Raw genomic sequence first — 25234 nt, 5'->3', positions numbered from 1 at the left:
AGCCTCGTTGTGCAGGAAACAGGGAGTGCAATTTCCTGTTATGCAGAAACGTTTTAAGGGACTTCTGTCCTCCAATCAGACTTCAGATGTATGGGCAGGAAATCATGTCCAAATAGCAGCAGTCTCTGGGATCCCACACATTCTGTTTTTAGCTGGATGTCTCTGAGCTGCCAGGATTCAATAAATACTTTATAATTGTAAGTTAGCTTACAGTCACACTAGGTCTGGCTAACACATAACTCAAAGTCCTCCTGACTTCAGAGTCTGGAAAGAATATTTATACGTTGTCTGCATGATGAGTCGATAATGAAGGGATGTGCTTTTTTACTGATTGGTTCGGCTCTGTGTCTTTCTCACTCAATCACCCACATAGACAACCACACACAGCCCTCGATTGCCAACCACTTCCAATACAACTGTTGCATTTCAAAATCCAAATAATGTGAGGCCTTAACCTCCCAGGAAACCAGAAAACGTTTGAGAGAACCAATCAAAGCTCAGCACATTCACACACGGACAGTGTGGTGAAGAAGGCACGACAGCAACTATTCAACCTCAGGATGCTGAAGAAATTCAGCCTGTCCCTGAGGGCCTTCACAGTGTTCTACAGGAGCACCATCGAGAGCATACTGTCGGGCTGCATCACAACCTGGTACAGCAACTCCACTGCTGCAGACCGCAAGGCACTACAGAGGGTGGTACGCTCACCCAAACGCACCATTGGATGCACACTGCCTGCCCTCCAGGACAAATACAATACCAGGTGTTGCAGGAAGGCCAAGAAGATCATCAGGGACCCCATAGTAGGGATGAGCCATCCAAGCCATGGCCTGTTTTCCTTGTTTGCATCAATCAGATGCAGGCAGTATAGGGAAAAAAATGTAAATCTGGCCAATAGATTATAGATTAGATTAGATTCTACTCCCAGACCATAAGGCTGCTGAATACACCACTAGTCAGCTACCTGCTGACTATCTCCCCAAGACTGATGGAGAACTCTCAACAATAATTTTTATGATATCACATTGGTAATATCATAGCTAAACAGGGATTGATTAAAACCCTGGATGGAGACCAAAGTGGAGCTGCACATAGATACATTCTCCAGTGGAAGGTGCTGTCCAATTTATTGTTTATTTTTATGATTGTGGATATAATGTTAAAGATTTGATGTTGTTTTAAAGGTACAAATTCAACAATTTATACAAGGTTTGTCTATGTTAAAATTAGGTTACCATGATTTCACCCTCAAAACAACCGTTGCCATTAATATCCAATGCATTTTCCACGTAGATTCCATGTCACAATACGTTGACAAATTACGTTGAAACAACGTTGATTCAACCAGTTTGTGACCAGTGGGTTCCTCCTCAGGAAACGCCAGGGAACTCCTCCTGCGCTCAGTTCCCAGTCTCCAGCATATGTTCAGTCGCGACTCTCTCACCACATATGCACGCGCCACCAGTCGAGGACCGCTACAGCTGGAAAGTAACTTGACACAATAAAAATGACATAAAACTGAGGTTATTGTTTTACCTTTCTGGTCTCTGATTAGCTTTCCTTTCTGTTTCTCGGAATACGTGTGGTCTGGAATATAGATGTTGCTTTCTCACAAGGATTAATGAACGATAAATGGTTCGGATGCTCGCGCGGATGGTTCCTGAAAATGGATACAGGTATGAGAGCACTTCGATTTGAACAAATGTAGCCTTCTAATCAAATAGGCCCTAGGTCTTGACAACATTTGTTCATTTCATAATAAAACGCTGCATTGTCTGAGTTGTTTTATCCCGATAAAAAAGGACTGTAAGAATGTGTCCTACCCATAACAAAACGGGAAAGGGACTCTGTGTGAAGGGAGGGGGACAGACTTGTGCTGCCTACAATTTGTGGAAGTTGACAAGACCTGGGATCATAATGCCACAGACTGGGATAGCCTATAGGCGTGGTTGGCTAGCCAAATAGAGGTCAAATTGTTGTTTAGATATAGAACTGGTAATGCAATTCCAATCTTATTATTTCAATCATTGAAATCCCAAGTGTGAAAAGAGTCACTAGGTCTTTAGTCTATATCTGAAACTGTGAACAACTACAGTGCAGTAGTTAGGCTTTCTATGATGTAGTGTTAAGGGAAATGACTGTTGGTGGTCTAAAAATATATCTAATATATAGGATAATCGATTTATCTAATATCGAAACACATGAGTGATTATGAATTTATAGACACCAGATATTCTTTTGATAATGCGCATTATAGATTTTTGACAAGTTTTTCAATGGCATTGTTCTGTTGTAATTATGGGGACAGTTTACAAGGACTAAGTAAGCCTGTATGATGCTTGTCACATTGGTGCTTTGTTGAGAATCTGATTGGTTCTTCAAGGTACAGCCAGGGGTGCTGTTTTCCTCAGGTTATGTTGAGGAGATCTTATCACAGGAGGCTGGTGGCACCTGAATTGGGGAGGACGGGCTCATGGTAATGGCTGGTGCGGAGTTGGTGGAATGGTTTCAAATACATCAAACACATGGTTTCCATGCGTTTCCATGATGCCATTCCATTTACTTCGTTCCAGCCATTATGAGCCGTCCTTCCCCCAGCAGCCTCCTGGATCATATAAATGTAATGTAATGTCCTTATGTAATGTCCTTCTGTGTCCTGTTTGACCAGTTATGCTGTCAAATGTTTTATTTTGTCTTTAGTTTTTTTGTCCCTTGAAACTCACAACTTCAAAGGAGCAAAAACAGTCTATGAGAGGGGCTTCTCTCCGGTGAGTTGCAGAAAGTGACTTGGGGAAATCCTTTAGTAAATCCTTTAGTGTTAACTTGTGTCCCTCTAAGCAAAGTGTTCACTGCCAATACGCTTCCCAGGTGCCCAAGTCCAGCGGATAGAGGAAATAATCATGCATTTTGTGATAAAATGATCAAACTTGGTACACTAATTCTAGATACCTTAAGGGGACAATCCGCAGTTGAAATGATAACGCAGGGTCCTCTCTGCCCCTGTTTCGGGTTAAAAGCTGAGGGATGGGGCTGGAAAAATGTAACCACTCTCAAATTCATAGACTGAGCTATGGATGAAGGCCTGAACATCCATGCAATGAAAATTATAGTTTTAACTATGTTTGAGCCTATACAGTGTTTGTTTATATTTACTTTGTTTACAAACATTTGGAGTAAAACAAGCTTATATTTTGGGTTCTGATGGGGTACGACTGTTGAACTTAGCTTATGAGGCATTTATTAATTCATTTAGAAAACCAAAAATGGATGTAGCAACTGCAGATTGCCCTTTTAAGTAAGGAACATTTTAATGATTGGAAGCAGTCTGGGAAGCGAAATTTACATTCGTAGGATAGCCGGAAGCAAAGTAATTAATATTCATAAGTTATTTTGGGTGATTGGTTGAGACAGTAAGAACCGAATGACGTGAGAAACCTACCTTCAGCTTAATTCATTGGGAAATAAATGAAAGCCTCACCAATCTATTTTAGTTTCACTGTTCGATCATTCATAAGAGGAGTCCACTAATCCTTATTTTTACATTTACACAAACTGTCTGTTGCTTGATGTTATCCCAAATGTATCAAAGAATACGAAATCCACAATTTATTGGATAGTAATGGCTACTGCCTGGCCAGTGAGCTAGCTAGCTACATTTAAGTCATTTAGGTATCCTAAATGTGGTGGTCAGTGGATAAACTAACTATGACTTGAACATATTTGTCTGAAAACAAACTAGCCAATTATTGTTTCCCATGGTGTTATCATCTTTAACTAGTTTACTATTGTAGCCCGTGTGCCCATGAGCTCCCAAGTCTAGCTAGCGTTGTCGTTTGGTGTCCACGATAAGCAAACTGTTAGCTTTGGTAAGGGCTCGGAGTGATGTCACACACCCAAGAAGGCTCAGCCAATCACCTGGCAGATAATGACTTTGCCTCTGGCTATCCTACAAAAGTATTTTTGCATCTGGGAAGCCAGTGTGGGGTGGTTAAGATTTTTGTTTTGTCGAACATGCTCTATTTTGGTAGTCTCTGGTCCATTCTAATACTAGATTGTATTTTCAACCAGCAACTATCAGGAAATTCCACTGATCACATTTTTTTACACTTTTACAGTGTTAGTTTCATCAGCTGCTGTACAATTAAGCAATGAGGCCAGAGGTGTGGTATATGGCCAATATACCATGGCTAAAGGCTGTTCTTACGCGCAACATGGAGTGCCTGGATATAGCCCTTAGCTGTGGTATAATGGCCATATACAGTGCCTTGCGAAAGTATTCGGCCCCCTTGAACTTTGCGACCTTTTGCCACATTTCAGGCTTCAAACATAAAGATAAAAAACTGTATTTTTTTGTGAAGAATCAACAACAAGTGGGACACAATCATGAAGTGGAACAACATTTATTGGATATTTCAAACTTTTTTAACAAATCAAAAACTGAAAAATTGGGCGTGCAAAATTATTCAGCCCCTTTACTTTCAGTGCAGCAAACTCTCTCCAGAAGTTCAGTGAGGATCTCTGAATGATCCAATGTTGACCTAAATGACTAATGATGATAAAAACAATCCACCTGTGTGTAATCAAGTCTCCGTATAAATGCACCTGCACTGTGATAGTCTCAGAGGTCCGTTAAAAGCGCAGAGAGCATCATGAAGAACAAGGAACACACCAGGCAGGTCCGAGATACTGTTGTGAAGAAGTTTAAAGCCGGATTTGGATACAAAAAGATTTCCCAAGCTTTAAACATCCCAAGGAGCACTGTGCAAGCGATAATATTGAAATGGAAGGAGTATCAGACCACTGCAAATCTACCAAGACCTGGCCGTCCCTCTAAACTTTCAGCTCATACAAGGAGAAGACTGATCAGAGATGCAGCCAAGAGGCCCATGATCACTCTGGATGAACTGCAGAGATCTACAGCTGAGGTGGGAGACTCTGTCCATAGAACAACAATCAGTCGTATATTGCACAAATCTGGCCTTTATGGAAGAGTGGCAAGAAGAAAGCCATTTCTTAAAGATATCCATGAAAAGTGTTGTTTAAAGTTTGCCACAAGCCACCTGGGAGACACACCAAACATGTGGAAGAAGGTGCTCTGGTCAGATGAAACCAAAATTGAAGTTTTTGGCAACAATGCAAGACGTTATGTTTGGCGTAAAAGCAACACAGCTCATCACCCTGAACACACCATCCCCACAGTCAAACATGGTGGTGGCAGCATCATGGTTTGGGCCTGCTTTTCTTCAGCAGGGACAGGGAAGATGGTTAAAATTGATGGGAAGATGGATGGAGCCAAATACAGGACCATTCTGGAAGAAAACCTGATGGAGTCTGCAAAAGACCTGAGACTGGGACGGAGATTTGTCTTCCAACAAGACAATGATCCAAAACATAAAGCAAAATCTACAATGGAATGGTTCAAAAATAAACATATCCAGGTGTTAGAATGGCCAAGTCAAAGTCCAGACCTGAATCCAATCGAGAATCTGTGGAAAGAACTGAAAACTGCTGTTCACAAATGCTCTCCATCCAACCTCACTGAGCTCGAGCTGTTTTGCAAGGAGGAATGGGAAAAAATGTCAGTCTCTCGATGTGCAAAACTGATAGAGACATACCCCAAGCGACTTACAGCTGTAATCGCAGCAAAAGGTGGCGTTTGTTGATTCTTCACAAAAAAATACAGTTTTATATCTTTATGTTTGAAGCCTGAAATGTGGCAAAAGGTCCCAAAGTTCAAGGGGGCCGAATACTTTCGCAAGGCACTGTACCACCAACCCCTGAGGTGCCTTATTGCTTTTATAAACAGTCCTGCAACAGTCTTCTCCTGGATATTCAGTGGTCGTCACCCTGGCTTGTCCTTTGTTGGTCATCTTGGTTTTTGGTTAAGAGAAAAAAAGTCCTTTAACCTCTACTCATTGCCCTCTACTGACCACCCCACCGCTCCCGCCATATGAAGGGGATGAACAAGGAGGCAATGAAAGACAACTATGTAGGGGTGAAAATATTAGGGGTTTTATTTTCCAAAACTTTAAGTTGTTTACAAAGTAAGAGAATTCAAAAACCATAGTGCATAAAAAGAGTACTTTAAGGTAAAATATAAACGTAAAACTGTATGATATCTGTGGATTAGAATGATAGCACGTACTAGAACAGTGCTTGAAAAATAAGTAATCTTAGCCTAAGTATTACGTCCTATACATCCTATTGAAAATGGTAGAATTCTATTGGAATGGTTTCATGTCCATTGTTAAATTTTCAACATTCTAAGTACATGGAATTAAGTAAGGTTTCTTGTCACATTGCTTGAAATTGACAAAATACAGAATGTCATATTGTTTATCATTGTAATCAGTAGACTTTAGGGAACCCCCATTTGAAGCCCCTCTGGAAACTTCTTTCTCAAGTTACGGATCCGGATTATGTTCTGCGCATATGTTATTTAATGCACAATACGTACAGTTTATCTTTATGGGGCATTGTGTGTATTGTGCGCTTTAAAGTCGGAAGTTTACATACACTTAGGTTGGAGTCATTAAAACTAATTTTTCAACCACACCACAAATGTCTTGTTAAGAAACTATAGTTTTGGCAAGTCGGTTGGGACATCTACTTTGTACATGACACAAGTCATTTTTCCAACAATTGTTTACAGACAGATTATTTCACTTATAATTCACTGTATTACAGATCCAGTGGGTCAGAAGTTTACATACACTAAGTCGACTGTGTCTTTAAACAGCTTGGAAAATTCCATAAAATGATGTCATGGCTTTAGAAGCTTCTGATAGGCTAATTGACTTAATTTGAGTCAATTGGAGGTGTACCTGTGGATGTATTTCAAGGCCTACCTTCAAACATAGTGCCTCTTTGCTTGACATCATGGGAAAATCAAAAGAAATCAGCCAAAAAATGGTTGACCTTCACAAGTCTGGTTCATCCTTGGGAGCAATTTCCAAACGCCTGAAGGTACCATGTTCATCTGTACAAACAATAGTACACAAGTATAAACACCGTGGGAACACGCAGCCGTCATACCGCTCAGGAAGATGATGCATTCTGTCTCCTAGAGATGAACATACTTTGGTGGAAAAGTACAAATCAATCCCAGAATAACAGCAAAGGACCTTGTGAAGATGCTGGAGGAAACAGGTACAAAAGTATCTACATCCACAGTAAAACGAGTCCTATATCGACAAAACCTGAAAGGCCGTTCAGCAAGGAAGAAGTCACTGCTCCAAAACCTCAATAAAAAGCCAGACTACGGAGACTACGTACTTTGGAGAAATGTTCTCTGGTCTGATGAAACAAAAATAGAACTGTTTGGCCATAATGACCATCGTTATGTTTGGAGGAACGTTATGTTTGGGGATGCTTGCAAGCCAAAGAACACCATCCCAACCGTGAATCAGGGGGGTGGCATAATCATGTTGTGGGGGTGCTTTGCTGCAGGAGGAACTGGTGCACTTCACAAAATAGATGGCGTCATGAGGAAGGGAAATTATGTGGATATGTTGAAGCAACATCTCAAGACATCAGTCAGGAAGATAAAGCTTGGTCGCAAATGGGTCTTCCAAATGGACAATGACCCCAAACATACTTCCAAAGTTGTGGCAAAATGGCTTAAGGACAACAAAGTCAAGGTATTGGAGTGGCCATCACAAAGCCCTGACATCAAACCTTCAGAAAATGTGTGGGCAGAACTGAAATAGCATGTTTGATTAAGGAGGCCTACAAATCTGACTCAGGTACACCAGCTCTGTCAGGAGGAATGTGCCAAAATTCACCCAACTTATTGTGGGAAGCTTGTGGAAGGCTACCTGAAACGTTTGACCCAAGTTAAACAATTAAAGGCAATGCTACCGAATGTGATGAAAGAAATAAAAGCTGCAATAAATCATTCTCTCTACTATTATTCTGACATTTCACATTCTTAAAATTAAGTGGTGATCCTAACTGACCTAAGACAGGGAATTATTACTAGGATTAAATGTCAGGAATTGTAAAAAAAACTGTAATTGTTGAGTCAAGGGTATTATTTTGTACCGGTTCAAAACCATGTGCCATGGAATTGGTACATCAAAAATATCCTATTTACATTGCAACCTGTATGGCACAGCTGTCAACATTGGCGTCCTCAGATGAAACTGGTATATTTTTCTATTTATGCCAGTTCCTTTCAGCCAATTTGTATGTGTAATATATGGCATCAATCATCAATCAATTGGTTGTAAGTTTAGATTTAGGAGATATTCCCATATATTTTCACTAACTGCATATGTGACGTAACTCCTCCATTTAAATTCATAATATCATTAATACATATAATACCATTTAAAAAACAAAATCCATAAAGAATGGGTTTTTTTAGGAATCAGTTTAATCAGAATTTGAGTTTAACGATAACATTTGTTTTTTGTGCAGACTGCTAACCTCACAATTTCCCCCCCCTGTAAATTTTGAATAATCCATTATCTTGTTTGGATATATCTAGTAGTAGCTCATGATGATGTCTTTTGTTTTGTTTTCAGATTTTAAGAAGCCTCCTCTTGCTCCTAAACCAAAACTTGTGAGTCACCTCACCTTCAAGCTTCCTTCCCCCCTCATGTCCCGGCCCTGTTCCTTAGCCAGGGGCCCCAAACCTCCCATCGCCCCCAAACCCACAGTACCACATGACCCTGAGGAGCGCGACTCCTCCCTACTCTGCAACAACGCCCAGGAGGGGTGCACCAACGGGGACCTGCTGTCCTCAGACGAGGACCTGGACGAGGAGAACAAGCCAGAGGACTGTCTGAGTGGAGGGAAGGGGCTAGAGGAGGAGGAGCCAGTGGAACCTCAGTATGACTCATACTCTCTCAGTTCAGGGGTCAACGATCCTGAGAATGGTTATGAAGAGCAGATGGAACCGGAGAAGGAGGAGGAGATGATTCAGGAGAAAGAGGAGGACTGGAGGTTAACTGACAATGTTCAAGCAGAGGAGGTGGATTCTCTGGACACACTGGGGGTCAGTGATGCTGGATTCACAATTTATTCAGGGGACTCGGTGGAGATAATCGACACGGACATCACTGATGAGATTGACACAGAGGGCTGCTATGCTGGCGAGGCGCTGGCCGACACAGATGGCTTCTCTATCACCAGCATCGAGGAGGAGGAGGCAGCATGCTACTTCTGTGAAACTTGGCCTGGGAAAGAAAACAAGGAGAATGTGGAGGAAGAGCACCAAATAGAGGAAGAAGAAGCAGAAGAAGAAGCAGCTGAAACCACAGCAGATACAGAAATAGAATCTCTCTCTGAGGAACACATAGATCTCCTCGTCAAAGACAACGTAGAGGAGGACCTTGTTACCCAAGAGCCTTCATCCTTCAAGGAGGAGGATGAAGGGGAAGTAGAGGAATCCTCACCTTACCCTGGTAGTCCTACCAATGTCCTACAGGAGGACTTTGGATATGATGTCATTGGTCCCTCAGAGGAGAGAGCACAAAGGTATCAACCATATTCCATAATTGATGAAGAGCCCATGACTGTTCAGTACAGTATGGAAGAGGGTGAGCGCCAACACAGCAAACATAAAGCAAAACAACTTTTCAACACAGAGGAGGAAGCAGTTGACCCTAGCCTGGAACCCTACTACATCTCAACTGAGGACATTGTGGATCCAGAGCAGAGCCCTGCAGAGGGCAAAGGTGACGGATCAGCAGAGAGTGAGAGCACACCGGAAGAATCTTCGCTGGTCACAACAGAGACCACGGAGCCCAGTGAGTACGCAGCCATAGGTGACGATGACTCCCTGTGTGAGGACATGGGTCATATTGAGTGTGTCTCTTCTGAGGACTACGTCGAGATAGGAGATGACGATGACGACGATGATGACGACAGGGAGAACATGACAGGTTCATGTCAGAGAAGGATGCCTGTAGTCCAGAGGGTGGAGGCTTTCTTGAACCAGAGTAACAACCAGCCCCGTTTCAGGCTGGTGTCCATCTCTGTGCCAGCGGACACAGACACCTCCCAGGCCTCATCTTTCTCTGACAGCCAGCTGCGCTCCCCAGATGACTCTGATGTGTTCAGGGATGAGGAGGACCTTGAGGGCCACATCATTCCCTACCTGGATGAGACAACCGACATAGAAGGTAACCTTAGTGATGAGCATGTCTACGAAGAGGCAGGCCTGGACTCAGAGGGGGAGAATTTCCTGCCTTTTGACAGAAAATCCATTGTGACCAGGTCCCGGTCGTTGTCAGGGAAAGTGCCTGGTTACGTGCCTGATACGGTTCCTGAGGAGGCGGGCTCCGAGTTCCACCTTCAGAACTACTGCGAGGTGGAATTGGACCGGAGCGGACCCGCGCTGAGCAGCAGTCCCATGTTAAACTCAACCTGGGCCAAGAGCTCATCCAAACAACATCGCTTTCTCCTGTACCCCCGCTCCTTCTCCATGGAGGGACGGGACCTGCCCCTGTGTGTGTACAGGGAGGGCCAGAGTTCCCCAGGGGAAAGGAGGGAGGACAGCCTCTCCCTGCCCTGTGTTATGGGCTCTTCTGGAAGCTTCACCCAGCAAAGTCCCCTGCCCTCCAGCGGCCTGTCCACCCCTACTTCAATGGTGGACATCCCTCCTCCCTTTGAGCTAGCATACATCACCAAGAAGCCCATCACCAAGAGCTCTCCATCCCTGTTCATCGAGGGGGACTCCCCAGACAGGCAGAAAAAGAAGAAGTCCTCCTTCAAGCGCTTCCTGATGCTGAAGTTCAGGAGGAAGACAGAGAGCAAGCTGCTGGTGGACGTCAATGTGTCCTCCTCCAGGTCCTCCCCTGAGTCCAGCCACCACGGCCCTGCCAGGGTCCTTGATTTAGAGAGGCGCAGCACAGGCAGCTCCCCGCAACTTAAGTCCCGGATGGTCAGTAAGCCCCAGCGCTCTCCGGACTCCCCCTCCACCTTTCTGTTCTATAAGGATGGGAAGAGAAAAGGGGGTTCCGTGGCCTTCCTCAACCGCAGTGTGGCACGGGTGGAGTCCTTTGAGGACCGCTCCCGCGCCCCCTACACCCCCCTCCCTCTGACCAAGCCCCGCTCCATCTCCTTTCCCAACACTGACATGTCAGACTACGAGAATATCCCTGCCCAGACCCTCAGCTCCGACTATGAGAACATCCAGATCCCTTCCCGGAGGCCTGTACGACCTGGGACCTTTGCAGAGTTCTTTGACCACACGAGTCGGGTGCTGTCCTCTGCCAATGACACTGATGGTTACGTGGATATGAGTAGCTTCCCTGGGTTTGAGAGAAAAGCTCAGTCGCCTGAGCAAGAGCCTGAAAGGTATGGGTAAATATGAGTTAACTTTTACATCTGCCTTAGATCTCAAGGTGTATAGTTTGCACTGGTAACACACTTGTAATATGCATGTAACATACAACACACTTGTAACATTCATTTTTTAATGTGTGGTGGGTTATGTGTGTACTGTATGAGAGTGAACCACTGAAGTAGATAGATGCTCCCGGTTTTAATATTAGTGATCCCTGCCACCTCTTATACAGAGCACTAGTCTTTTTGATTACTGTGTCCCCGTTGTGTGTGTTATCCCTAGGGATAAGGGATTTAGAACTGTTCCTAAGGGAGGGTCCCTTGCTGTCTTGACCACATAGTGGTCAGTCACACACACACACACACACACACACACACACACACACACACACACACACACACACACACACACACACACACACACACACACACACACACACACACAACCCTATCCCTATAATCATCATTAAGCATTATAGTCATCATATTGCACATGACATAAAGGAGACCGTGGGGCCGCAGGACTGGTGGAGACTGCTTGGAAGTTGTGCTTACAGGTTCAGTCACATACAGTAGGAATTAGTTCATCATTGAGGAATGCATATATCAATTTATTTTGGCAGGTCATAGTTTGCTTTGGATAGCTACCTAAGGTATTATACAGACCTCCCCGGATGATTAATTTTCAGAACATTTTGGACTCATCACTCTTCCTTCCAGGCAGGTAATCAGAAAGAAGATTGGGAGATGCAATCTCAGTATTCTGTTAGCTCTATGATGTGTTGCCCTCAGCAATGCAGTATAGTAGCCATGTTTACTATTCTGGAGGTGTATGGGAGTTAAACACGAGGGTGTTTTGATACACAGGACTCTCAATCCTCTGAATTGGTGATGCTGTTGCATGTTGTTGCATCACAAGCATCCAAAAGATGTTCAGTTCACATTAACGCAGGGGTGTCAAACATGCGATCCGGTCCTCAAGGGGGTCCAATCCGGCCTGCAGGTGGTTTGAGTAAAAAAATCAATATACTTAAAAATGACTAAAACCAAATGGAAACTGTGTAGAAATTATAATGGACCTATATTCATACAGTTTCTTGACAGTGTCCAGCTGTCATACAGTTTATTGACAGTGTCCAAAAATCAGTGCAGCCCTCTGGACCTCGTTGAAGACCGGATGCGGCCCCTGGTGCAAAATTAGTTTGACACCCCAGCATTAAGGTGACATATTGGTGCACTGCAAATGTTAATACCCACATTGTTCAATTGAACACTTTTTTAGTGTGTATAATATGACCCACCGAAATAGTGTTAAACTAACACTTTCAGTGTTGATAAACTAACACCCCAAGAGTGTTGAGTCCCTAACACCAAGGTGTAACTAACACTGTAGGTGTAACGGTTTTCTTCTGGGGAAAGAGAGGCGGACCAAAATGCAGCGTGGTTAGTTTTGTGCATCTTTAATAAAGATGAAAGTACAACACTCTACAAAACAAGAAACGTGAAAAAACCAAAACAGTCCTATCTGGTGCCACAAACACACAGTGAAACCCAGGCTACCTAAGTATGATTCTCAATCAGAGACAACTAATGACACCTGCCTCTGATTGAGAACCATACTAGGCCGAAACATAGAAATACCCAAATCATAGAAAAACAAACATAGACTGCCCACCCCAACTCACGCCCTGACCATACTAAATAATGACAAAACAAAGGAAATAAAGGTCAGAACGTGACAGTAGGACAGGGATCATCGACTAGATTCAGCCACAGTCCGATTTTTTCTTGAGTGGATGGTCGGGGGGCCGGACCATAATGACAAATAATTTGTAGACTGCAAATTGACCGCAAGAAGCCGAATATAATGTTTGACTAAAACATAATCATTTCAAACCTTGCTTACATTTGTATACGGTCACCTCTTGCCCCTTTATTATGCGTGGGAATACTTTGGAACAGATTTCTTATATTAAAATCACTTGGAGCTGATTTCCTGGTTTTAAAAAAAAGGTTTTTTTATGTCCTTCAGAAAGTATTCAGGCCCCTTGACATTTCCACATTTTGTTACATTACAGCCTAATTCTAAAATGGATTAAGTTGTTTTTTTCCCTTCAGCAATCTACACACAATTCCCCATAATAACCAAGCGAAAACAGTAACTTTTTTATTTTAGCAAATGTTTTAAATATAAAAAACAAAAATACCTTATTTACATAAGTATTCAGACCCTTTCCTATGAGACTCAAAATTGAGCTCAGGTGCATCCTGTTTCCATTGATCATCATTGAGATGTTTCTACAACTTGATTGGAGTCCACCTGTGATAAATTCAATTGATTGGACATGATTTGGAAAGGCACACACCTGTCTATATAAGGTCCCACAGTTGACAGGTCATGTCAGAGCAAAAACAAAGCCATGAGGTCGAAGGAATTTTCCGTAGAACTCAGAGAGGATTGTGTCGAGGCACAGATCTGTGGAAGGGCACCAAAACATTTCTGCAGCATTGAAGGTCCCCAACAAACAGTGGCCTCCATCATTCTTAAATTGAAGAAGTTTGGAACCACCAAGACTCTTCCTACAGCTGGTCGTCCAGCCAAACTGAGCAATCGGGGGAGAAGGACCTTGGTCAGGGAGGTGACCAAGAACCCGATGGTCACTCTGACAGAGCTCCTTTGTGGAGATGGAAGAAACTTCCAGAAGGACAACCATCTCTGCAGCCCTCCACCAATCAGTTATTTATGGTAGACTGGCAAAATAATGTTCTACACAGGTTTGAATAAAAATAAAGCTACTTTTGCGGGACTATAAAAAAACGTGAAAGTACGTTGATAATCGGTTCCCATGCTTTAAAAAAAAAAATCAAACAGAACATAATATTTACATTTTTGGTTCGGGTTCTGTTCCTCAAATAATTTGTTATTTTACAGTTTTCTGTTCTGTTCCCCGAGGACTTGACATGGACCAACAACACCACCACACTTGTCAAGAGGGCGCAACAGCATCTCTACTTCCTAAGGTGGCTGAATAATTCCTCTCCAAATACTACTGCTGCACCATTGAGAGTGTCCTCCTGACCAGTTGCATCACGGCCTAGTACAGGAATTGCTCCGTCCACGACAGCAAGGGCCTCTAGCGGTTGGTGAAGACTGCCCAGTACATGGACCGTGCTCCCACCCATCCAGGACATCTACTCCAAACGGTGCCCGAGGAAAGCCTGCAGCATCGTCAAGTACACCACACACCCCAGCCACGAGCTGTTCACTCCCTTACCATCGGGCTGATGATATCAGAGCATGAGGTCTGATACCAACAGGCTCAGAGAACGTTTATATCTACAAGCCATCAGACTGCTGAACACTTGAACTGGGCTGACCACACATGTACTCTCACTCACACACACACACACACACACACACGCTACATACACATCACAACTGCTGCTACCAGAATATTATTATGATTGCTAAATACTGCACAATTGAAACACTTGCCCCCCTAATTTCTCCTTCCCCAAAACATGTGTAAATGTTCCTATATTTGTACATATGCTAAAATGTTTATTATATTTTACTGAGCCGTTTACTGTATGTTCGTATTCTTATTTTTTATTATTTCTTATTGTTGTTGCATTTATCGAGAAGGAACCAGCAAGTAAGCATTTCTTTGGACGGTGTAAACCATGTGTATCCCATACATACCACTAATAAAACTTGAATTTGAAACTTGAGGTTGGTCAACAGTGGTCAGGGGCTCTGCCTGTAGGTGTTGGCTAGAGGTTGGTCAGCAGTGGTCAGGAGCCCTGCCCATAGGCTAGGTGTTGGCTACAGGAAGGCCTGGGTGTGGGGCCTGTGAGGTCATTGTCAGGTCATCCCTGGGGAGGAAGTGTCCTGCCTTTGAGCGTCCATTTCTCTGTTTACGGGAAATGCCGGAGAAGGGGTGGAGGACTTTAAAGGGCTTTACAGTACATACAGGTCTTGACTTGTTTGTGGTGTTGAACGCAGAAACAGTCAAGCGCCGGGTACACCTCTTGTGATAGCATTGAGTAGGTGTGATGGTTTCTAAACCCCCCTGCTACTGTGATTTTCAATGTGAAATAATCTACAGTGGATCTCACTTAACATACTGAGGCACAATTATTTGTTACTCCAGCCTTCTTTACAGGTATCTTTACTAATTTCGCCACTAGAATAATTACTATCCGAGAAACCAAGTCCTTCAGTATATTTGAGGTCACTGACCAGTGGATACTCACCCTTCCACTATCAGCAGGTCAAACAAATAAGCTCACAAAGAGCCTGGGGAAGCGGGGAAGTATAATTTGTTATCCCCTTTTGTAATTCGCCACTGTAGATTTGTTCTTTGGCTGTAATAAAACATTATAGCACAGAGGCTGCAGAGACCGGATGCTATTTCCATGGTTAAGGGACAAAGTTGTAACATGCAGAGATTAAGATGTGTTTTTGGTTGGAAATGATTTGGAAGCTGAAAACTGGGAACTGATTCAATCGGTACCTTTGTTCCGATTTAGTCGAGGACACCACTATTAACTGCATCCCATCCCATTGATGCTGGTCCATGGCCTGGGTATGGCTGTGCCGCTGGAGGCACTCTAGGTTTATTGGTGGTCTTTCCCCACACTAAAAAGACCTCTCATCTCTTCCCATAATATCACGTTGTCGCTCTCCATATGTCTGATGTTCCTCCATATAACCTGCTATTATTACAACAGTCTTGCCCATTCACCCTCTGAATGGCACATATACACAATCCGTGTCTCAATTGTCTCAAGGCTTCAAAATCCTTCTTTAACCTGTCTGATCCCTTCATCTACACTGATTGAAGTGGATTTAACAAGTGACATCAATAAGGGATCATAGCTTTCACCTGGATTCACCTGGTCAGTCAATGTAATGGAAATAGCAGGGAGTCCTTATGTTTTGTACACTCAGTGTAAATGTACTGTCAATGCTGTATAAAGATAATACTTCATGTTGTGGTCTGTAGATGAAGACATTCCTGATGGAAATGCCATACTGTACATTGGAATGGGCAGATAGAATCTTGAAAAATGTCTCTAACAATGTCATTGTTCTCTTCCTGAACAAATGGTTTTTAATTTGTTTCCCTGAGAAACATTGAGTTGTATTAGCCATTCATCATGGCAGAAGGCCTGACACCGTGACCTATGAGAGATCACTCTGGGGTTGATTAATCCTCCTTTCCATTGATCAGACATGTTCCTCTTCATTTCCTATAAAAAAGCGTTACCAGCCCTCTCTGTGTTGGTTTGAAAATGGATCCTAGCTGAAGACAAGCTGTCTCACTCTGTCTCCCACCTTCATATTCATCTCAGGATGTTTTTTATGTTGTTTTTTTATTTTTATCTTGCTAATGATCAGAGTTTGGGATTTTATGAATTAGATCCACTGCCCATCAGATGAGTTACAGCTTCATAATGCCTCTCTGTAAATGTCCTTTGGTTTAGTAATATATTTGATGGGTTTATTGTCTCTCCTCTCTCTCCTCTCCTTCCTTCCTTCACTGGCTCACCCTCATCATTTGCCAGATTTCAGAAAACTGCACTGACAAAACTGTCACTGTATGGTGTGTGTGTTTGTTAACATACATATTTTAATGTTTGAATGTGTATTAGTTGACATGTATGTGTGAACTACACTACAGTAGGATCTTAATTTGAGCCAGATTGCTACAGCAGGAAAATAATCCTGCAGCAACGGGAAATGTGGATTATTATGTGTATTATAACTGACGATACATTTTTCGTAAGAGAAAATCAAGTCTGAAATTTAGAGTGGAAATTACAAACTTCAGAAGCCTTTTTTTAACCTCAAATACACTACATGTTTTACATGTAGGAAAGTTCACCTGCAACAGGGTGATCAAATTAAGATCCTACATCTCTATACGGATGCTCTCATCTGGTCCTGTCCTCTCAGTGCCTATACAGAAGCCTACACCGTGTGCGCCATAGCTGTTGGTTCACCTGGCGGGTCAGAGGTTGAGGCTGGGGGCGGGACAGTGGAGGAGGAGGACAAAGAACAAACCTCTGAGGAGGAGGAGGGAGGAGCAGATAACACATATGACAGACGGGTAAGTTTTCAAAACCAAGATATTGTTATTGTATTATGTTTGCAATTCCTTAGAGATTTGTTACTGATAATGTTGTTCTTTACAGACCGACGGTCGATCCAGAGCCTTCTACATTGCCAAAGAGCTGGTGGACACTGAGAGATTGTGAGTGACCTGAGTATCACATATAACACTACTAATCAGCATCATTGTAACTCTTTTACTCTGTAACATTGTTGTGTCCTTTTCACCTTGTTGTTTCACCTTAATAACCTGTAAATGAATGCATTTTTACATTCATCTGCACATGTAAACCTGACAGTGCCTCAATTCTCTCTCTGCAGACATGTGAAAGCCCTCAAGCTTCTCCAGGAGGTAGGTAATGAAGACGTCTCTGAACCAGACATGTATTTCTAGATGGATTAGATTTCCTCTCACCTTCATGTAGCAAACTCTGCTCCAGGAAAGCTCCCTGTCATTGGGCGTTGAGTTATGAGTTGGTAGGAGAAAGATACAGGAGATGGATCGGAGAGGCAGATAACAAGGTTTATACCAATCCCCTCTCTTGCAATCCCAATGCTAGGCTAGAAGCAAGGGGAAATAATGTCTAGATGCTTTTTACAGTGGAGATGAAGTTTATGAATTGCCTGGCTGGGCTGATGGGACAGTGGATGTGCAGTGATTTCTCAGATAGAACAGTAAACAGGCATTTCACCGTCATAGATGTGGGTTGTTGTGAATAGATAACAGTTGGAATCTTGGCTTGGGAGAGAGGGAAGGAAGGATGTATCTATAATACAATGTACTTGTATTTATTTTTGTGACTTGCAAACCTGCTGTAAAATGAATAAGAGTTCTGGACAAATTAGGAGAGGGTGTCGAGTCATTATTATTCCTTGTTTGCCATTATAGCCAATGGTGGTCATTGGTGAGAGTGGAGATGGGGCTCTATCTGAGGGTGAAGGTGGCTGAGAGGGCATCAGACACTTCCCTGAAGTATGTGTGGTGCCTCCACTCATCTCACTTTTGTCTCTCTGTGAACCACTTTCCCCAAGTAGAGCCCCACCAACCACTGTACTTTAATTCAATTTTGAAGGTATTACAAACTAATGTGACTTTACTTTCATTAATCTGATTACTTTTATTTATCGAATCAACTATGTTTAATTGTTACCCGATTAAATTAATAATGTAACAATTAACTCATTAGGAATTTGGGGCACCATGAGAGAAGTTGTTTAAAGAGTTACCATCTCCCGATTTAAACTCTAAAGGTCTTTACCTATCACATCCATAAAGCAGTATTAATGATAACCTCTTATCATATCGTCATTCTGAACAGTCATAACCTTCTTGGATCTGCAAAAATCCCAGCCTTACTTATGAATTCAATACTACACAAATTGGTTTAATTATTTATTTTATAGCTAACTAAATAATAACACAGAATAAACTTACACACTCAATACATGAGAAAAAGGTCCCTAGTGGACTGACACAATATGGTGGCTTTTTACAAAACAACATGGAGAGGGAGAGAGAGAGAAAAAGAAAGTGAGACACATCATTTATACATTTTAGAAACTATTCTCACAGTAATCGTGTACTTTGCACAAGAACCGCCACCTCTTTAGAATTAGAAATCATGAACGTATTTATGTGTGTATGCCTTCGCTCACCGTTTATCACTGTCAGAACCCGCCCTCCCCAGCAAGGTTGTTGGCCTTTCAGCGACACGCTTGTATAGCTCTGATTGTCCGAAAGTGGTCTCCCCTTTCCCATCTTCTACTGTTGTTCACTCTGGCAGATGCTCCATGGAAGATAGGGTAGCCAGCTGTGTAGACAGTTCCCATTGGCGATGAGAGTAGTAGGATACAATGATTTGACAAGAGTAGTAGGATGGTAGGATGGCTAATCAGCCGTACCAGTGATTGTTTGGAAGGTGAGCTTCTCTCCGCTTCCGGGTGTTGATATTCAAGGTTCAAACCACTCTGGACGTGAGCTGCAGCTCTATACACACCTTTCTGGTCTGGGAGGTGAGTTTATTTTCTTCACCTCGTGTTGAGGTTCAAAGTTCCAACCATTTCAAAAGTTTAACTACCACTTCACATATCCTGGTCTACTGTTAATTTCTCCACCAATCATTTTATGCACTCTGGCTGAAGGGGATGGCTCCGTCTGGCTGACACGCTCTCTGACCTCACTCAGGGTGTGGCTACATGCTATTCAAAGATTTAGGAGACAAATTATCTTATGGCTCCTAAAATCACATTCCTATCTTAACAGAAGTATTTTCATAATTTTTCATATTTCTTATACAACGTTAAGTATGGAGACTTCATACATGTAGTGTATATAATTTAAGTTGCAGTATTTCCTTTATAACCTTTTGAATAACATGACAAAATACATAACAATTTGACATTAGTTTTCTATAGATCATCTCTGACCATTCCCCACGTTCTTTTGTTAGAAATATTGTTTAGTGGGAAAAAGTCTGTTAACAAAGCACATTCCTTGGTGGATTTTGGAGGGAGATCTATCTGGATCTCCTCTCCTTTAATTTATGACAGAGTGTGAGCTGTCAAACTGGCCCAGTTCCCTCCCCCCCTCTTTTGTGGGTGAGAGAAGGACTGGTTACTGTCATCCATTGCCAAGCTGATCTGACCCATTTGAATCCTCACAGGACAATCATGACATTGAACACAGTGTTTAAGTGGCAGTCTTTCTCCAATGTATTTACAATGACATAACCCACAGACTTTTGGTACATTAGGAGAGGAGTTGGAGCCTAAAAGCCCTAAAAAGGCATAACACCTCAAAGTACAAAGTACTTGCTTCATGTGTGTTCATATATTAAATGTTTTCTCAGCCTACATGTTCACACATTCTATATATGTAATGTATACAATAACTATGTATACAATAACTATGTATTCATACTATGACTCTCCCATATCTATTAATGTCCACCACCCTCATATGACATGTCTGCTAAAATGTTTTATCTGGTTCTTCAATGATAGGATTAGACCCATCCGTTGTATAAAGTGATATGGTTGGTACAGTAATAGGTACACAAGCAAAAGCATGTTCAGATCTTGGCAGACATAAAAAAAATTGTCTGTGGTGACGTCAAATCGTGTGAATCACTCAGACAAGATAGAATCATTGGGATGGCTTTGAATTATGTAATGGAGGGGTACCTACAGACTGGAGAACAGCACTGTCTGCATTAGCTGTGTAGAAGTGTTTTCAGCAGCAGAGAAGCCTATCCTATTTTGGGGGAGAGTAAGTGGTTCATTGCACATTTCAGAGAGAAGGCAAGGGAAGGCAACCCTTCTGTGGTCAAAGTTCATCTCGGTTCACTTCTCGCTGCATTACATCACAAGGCCTTGTCTGTCACCTCTTTCCTGAGAAACCAGGCTTGGATTGGTATGGCGCTTTAAAAAGTGGGTCAGCTCTTGCCTTGGGACTGATTCAACATTCCAACGTGGTTAATGGAATGACACAGCAATTTTACACTGTATTATTTCTAAAATACTGGTTGAGAACAATTGTTGTGATCAATGAGACGTAATTGTAAGATGTAATGAAAATTCCATCACAGAATGTGGTAATGCCCCTCTCCCAGTCATTGACAGGGTGCTGTACTATACTGTACATAGGGAAGCTGGTAAACATACTGTAGAAATCCTACTTACTTCTCATGGCGTATGGAGATAATCTAATGTTCTGTGCTCTGTACATTATATGCTAACTGGCTACTTCATGCAGTCATTTATAGTCAGTCTAAAAATAGACATCATAACACAGACAGACAGAATGCTCACTGAATTGGAAGTTATCATTTTAGTTATGTGAATGGAGGAGTCGTCCAGCCAGGACTGGAAGCACTTGTTGAATTCATACGTTGAGTGTGTATCATGTACAGTTTATTAATAACCCATATGGTGAAATCATCTTTGTCTCTGTGTCAGGACTTCAGGGAGGCGGTGGGGGCTGCAGTAGGGGATGAGGGGGATCCTGTGCTGGAGGAGGAGCGGCTGAGAGAGATCCTCAACGAGCTGCCCGATGTTTACACTCTGCACCGCAGAATCCTCACCGAGTTAGAGAATCGCATCCGACAGTGGTGAGACATTGACTGCACACCATACACACAAATCAAATCAAATTGTATTGCTCACATACATGTGTTCAGCAGATGTTATTGCAGATGTAGCAAAATGCTTTGGCTTTTAGTTCCGACAGTGCAGCAATATCTTACAAGTAATATCTAACAATTTTGCAACAAATACCTAATACACACAAATCTAAGTAAAGTAATGGAATTAAGAGTATATACATATATGGATGAGCAATGTCAGAGCGGCATAGACTAAGATACAGTAGATAGTATAGAATACAGTATATATATATATATATATATATATATATATATATATATATATATATATACACAGTGGGCTACAAAATTACTGGCACCCCTGACTGGCAATGCACAAATAATGCTTAACCTGTCTAGGACTGGGGTTCCCGCAACAGCCAGTGAAAGTGCAGGGCGCCAAATTCAAAACAAAAAAAATCTCATAATTAAAATTCCTCAAGCATACAAGTATCTTACACCATTTTAAAGATACAATTCTCATTAATCCAGCCAGTGTCTGATTTCAAAAAGGATTTACAGTGAAATCACCACAAAAGATTATGTTAGGTCACCACCAAGCCACAGAAAAATACAGCCATTTTCCAGCCAAAGAGAGGAGTCACAAAAAGCAGAAATAGAGATAAAATGAATCACTAACCTTTGATGATCTTCATCAGATGACACTCATAGGACTTCATGTTACACAATACATGTATGTTTTGTTTGATAAAGTTAATATTTATATAAAAAAATCAGAGTTTGCATTGGCGCGTTACGTTCAGTAGTTCTAAAACATGCGGTGATTTAGCTTAGTGTAACGCTTCTCATTGGTGGAAGGAGAGGAGGACCAAAATTCAGCGTGGTAAGTGTTCGTCATGTTTTAATTGAACAAACTGAACACTACACAAAATAATAACGAAGAGAAACGAAACAGTTCTGCCAGGTGAACAGACACTAAACAGAAATTAAACACCCACAACCAAAATGGGGAAAACAGGCTACCTAAGTATGATTCTCAATCAGAGACAACGAACGACACCTGCCTCTGATTGAGAACCATACTAGGCCAAACACATAGAAATATAACAACCTAGAAAAAAGAACATAGACTACCCACCCCAACTCACGCCCTGACTAACCTAACATAAAGACATAAAAAAGGAACTAAGGTCAGAACATGACACTTAGAGCCCCATCAAATTACAGAAAAACTCATAATTAACATTGATACGATAACAAGATACGACTATTATACATGGAACTTTAGATAAATTTCTCCTTAATGCAACCGCTGTGTCAGATTTATTTTTAACTTTACGGAGAAAGCAAACCATGCAATAATCTGAGTACAGCCTTTAGACAACAAAGCAGCCAAAAAGATACCCGCCATATTGGGTAGTCAACATTATTCAGAAATAGCATTTTAAATATTCACTTACCTTTGATGATCTTCATCAGAATGCACTCCCAGGAATCCCAGTTCCACCATAAATGTTTGATTTGTTCGATAATGTCCATCAGTTATGTCCAAATATCTTCTTTTGTTAGGGCATTTGGTAAACAAATCCAAAAGCGCGTTCAGGTCGCGCCGAACGTCGGACGAAAAGTTCAAAATGTTCCGTTACAGCCCGTAGAAACATGCCAAACTAAGTATGGAATCAATCTTTAGGATGTTTTTAACATAAAACTTAATTAATGCTTCAACCGGACAATTCCTTTGTCTGTACAAATTAAATGGAACGTAGCTACCTTTCACGTGAGCGCGCCAGACCGAGGCTGTGGCACTCTGCCAGACCACTCACTCAATGCCTTCCTTTATAGTAGAATCCTCAAAACGGTTTCTAAATACTGTTGACATCTAGTGGAAGCCTTGGGAAGTTAAACATAACTAATATCCCACGGTCTCTTCAATAGGGGCTGAGTTCAAAAACTACAAACCTCAGATTTCCCACGTCCGGGTTGGATTTTTACTCAGGTTTTTGCCTGCCATATGAGTTCTGTTATAATCACAGACATCATTCAAACAGTTTTAGTAACTTCAGGAGTGTTTTCTATCCGAATTTACTAATTATATGCATATTCTAGCTTTTACGGCTGAGTAGCAGGCAGCTTAATTTGGGCTCGTTTTTCATCCAAGCTACCCAATACTGCCCCCTACCCCAAAGAAGTTAAACAAATATAAACAATATAATTATAGAGATAAACTCAAAATACCAACATGTGAGAAATACGATACTTTATTAATGTTTCAATGGAATCAACCAAAATAATTGATTGATTTAATTAAAAATCTATGTCCTCCAAATCAAGGTTTCACAATTAATGGCACCCTTAAATATTATTGGAAATAACATCTACCAAAATTAAACCACAAATTAAATTCCACTTATTTAAGTTTATCTAAGTCTTAAGGAACTATATTGAGACATTATATCACTTCCTGTTTCACTAGGGTATAAAAATGAGGTAACCCACACGCAATATCCCACTGTCATCCAACACCATGAAGAAAACAAAAGAACTGGCATTTCAAAAGAGACAGATGGTCGTAGACCTTCATAAATCTGGTAATGGCTACAAGAAGATCCACAACCGATTGAATATACCACAGAGCACTGTCAGGGCAAATATAAAAAAATGCAAAAGATATGGAACAGTTGAAAACCTCATGGGTAGAGGACGCAAATGCATTTTTCCCCCCAGGATAGGGAGGAGGATGGTGAGAGAAGCAACAAAATCCCCAAGAATCACTGTGAAAGAATTGCAGGCCTTGGTGGCGTCTTGGGGTCACCAGGTTGCAAAAAGCACCATCAGATGCCACCTCCACAACCACAGGCTCTTTGGAAGGGTTGCCAGAAGAAAGCCCATTCTGACCACAAGACACAGACGCAAGTGCTTGGAGTTTGCCAAACGTCATTTAAAATACGACTGGAAGAAGGTGTTCTGGTCAGATGAGACCAAAATTAAAAGTTTTGGTCAGGTACAGCATCGGCATGTTTGGTGTCGAAACTGAGATGCATACAAGGAGAGGCACCTCATACCCACGGTGAAATATGGAGGGTAGTCAGTGATGTTTTGGGGCTGTTTTAATTCCAGAGGTCCAGGGGCACTGGTTAAGATTGATGGCATAATGAATTCCACCAAGTATCAGTCAATTTTGGCTGACAATCTGGTTGCCTCTGCCAGAAGGCTGGGACTTGGCCGTAGGTGGACTTTCCAACAAGACAATGACCCGAAACATACGTCAAGATCCACACAGATGGTTGCACTCAGTACTAAATGAGGAGTGCCAATAATTATGAAACCTTGATTTTGGTTCAATTTATTTTATATTAAATAATTGTATGATTTTGGTTGGTTTCATTGAAACATTAATAAAGTACAGCATTTCTCACATGTTGGTATTTTGAGTTTATCTCTATAATTATATATATATATATATTTTTTAAGTATTGTTTGTGCATTGCCAGTCAGGGGTATCGGTAATTTTGGAGCCCACTGTATATGAAATGAGTAATGTAAGATATGTAAATATTATTAAAGTGACATTATTAAAGTGACTAGTGTTATATTTATTAAAGTAGTATGCTGGCTACTTTAGTCCACCTCCACTAGAGGAGCCTCAGCTGACATATACACAACTCAAGGGCTGACAAATCAAATGTTGTATGTCACATGCGTAAACTAACAGTGAAAT

At 41.8% G+C, this 25234-nt stretch overlaps 1 protein-coding gene across 2 annotated transcripts in view; it reads left to right on the top strand.

Moving 5' to 3' along the window:
* Nucleotides 1–1421: 1421 nt before the first annotated feature.
* Nucleotides 1422–25234, top strand: part of LOC139371081 (FYVE, RhoGEF and PH domain containing 5b) — a 60516-nt gene continuing 36703 nt past the window's right edge. The window contains exons 1-6 of one of the 2 annotated variants that reach the window (XM_071111133.1): nt 1422–1676; nt 8529–11307; nt 17258–17411; nt 17497–17555; nt 17735–17765; nt 21371–21522. In XM_071111133.1, the coding sequence (XP_070967234.1) occupies nt 1622–1676; nt 8529–11307; nt 17258–17411; nt 17497–17555; nt 17735–17765; nt 21371–21522 (3230 nt within the window). In that variant the 5' untranslated portion in view covers nt 1422–1621. The remainder of the gene's footprint in view (nt 1677–8528; nt 11308–17257; nt 17412–17496; nt 17556–17734; nt 17766–21370; nt 21523–25234) is intronic. The other variant, XM_071111132.1, reaches the window with a different exon arrangement.

Source organism: Oncorhynchus clarkii, chromosome 17 (assembly GCF_045791955.1).
Source record: "Oncorhynchus clarkii lewisi isolate Uvic-CL-2024 chromosome 17, UVic_Ocla_1.0, whole genome shotgun sequence".
NCBI classification, from domain to species: Eukaryota; Metazoa; Chordata; class Actinopteri; order Salmoniformes; family Salmonidae; genus Oncorhynchus; species Oncorhynchus clarkii.
This window is presented reverse-complemented; position numbering and strand designations above follow the sequence as displayed.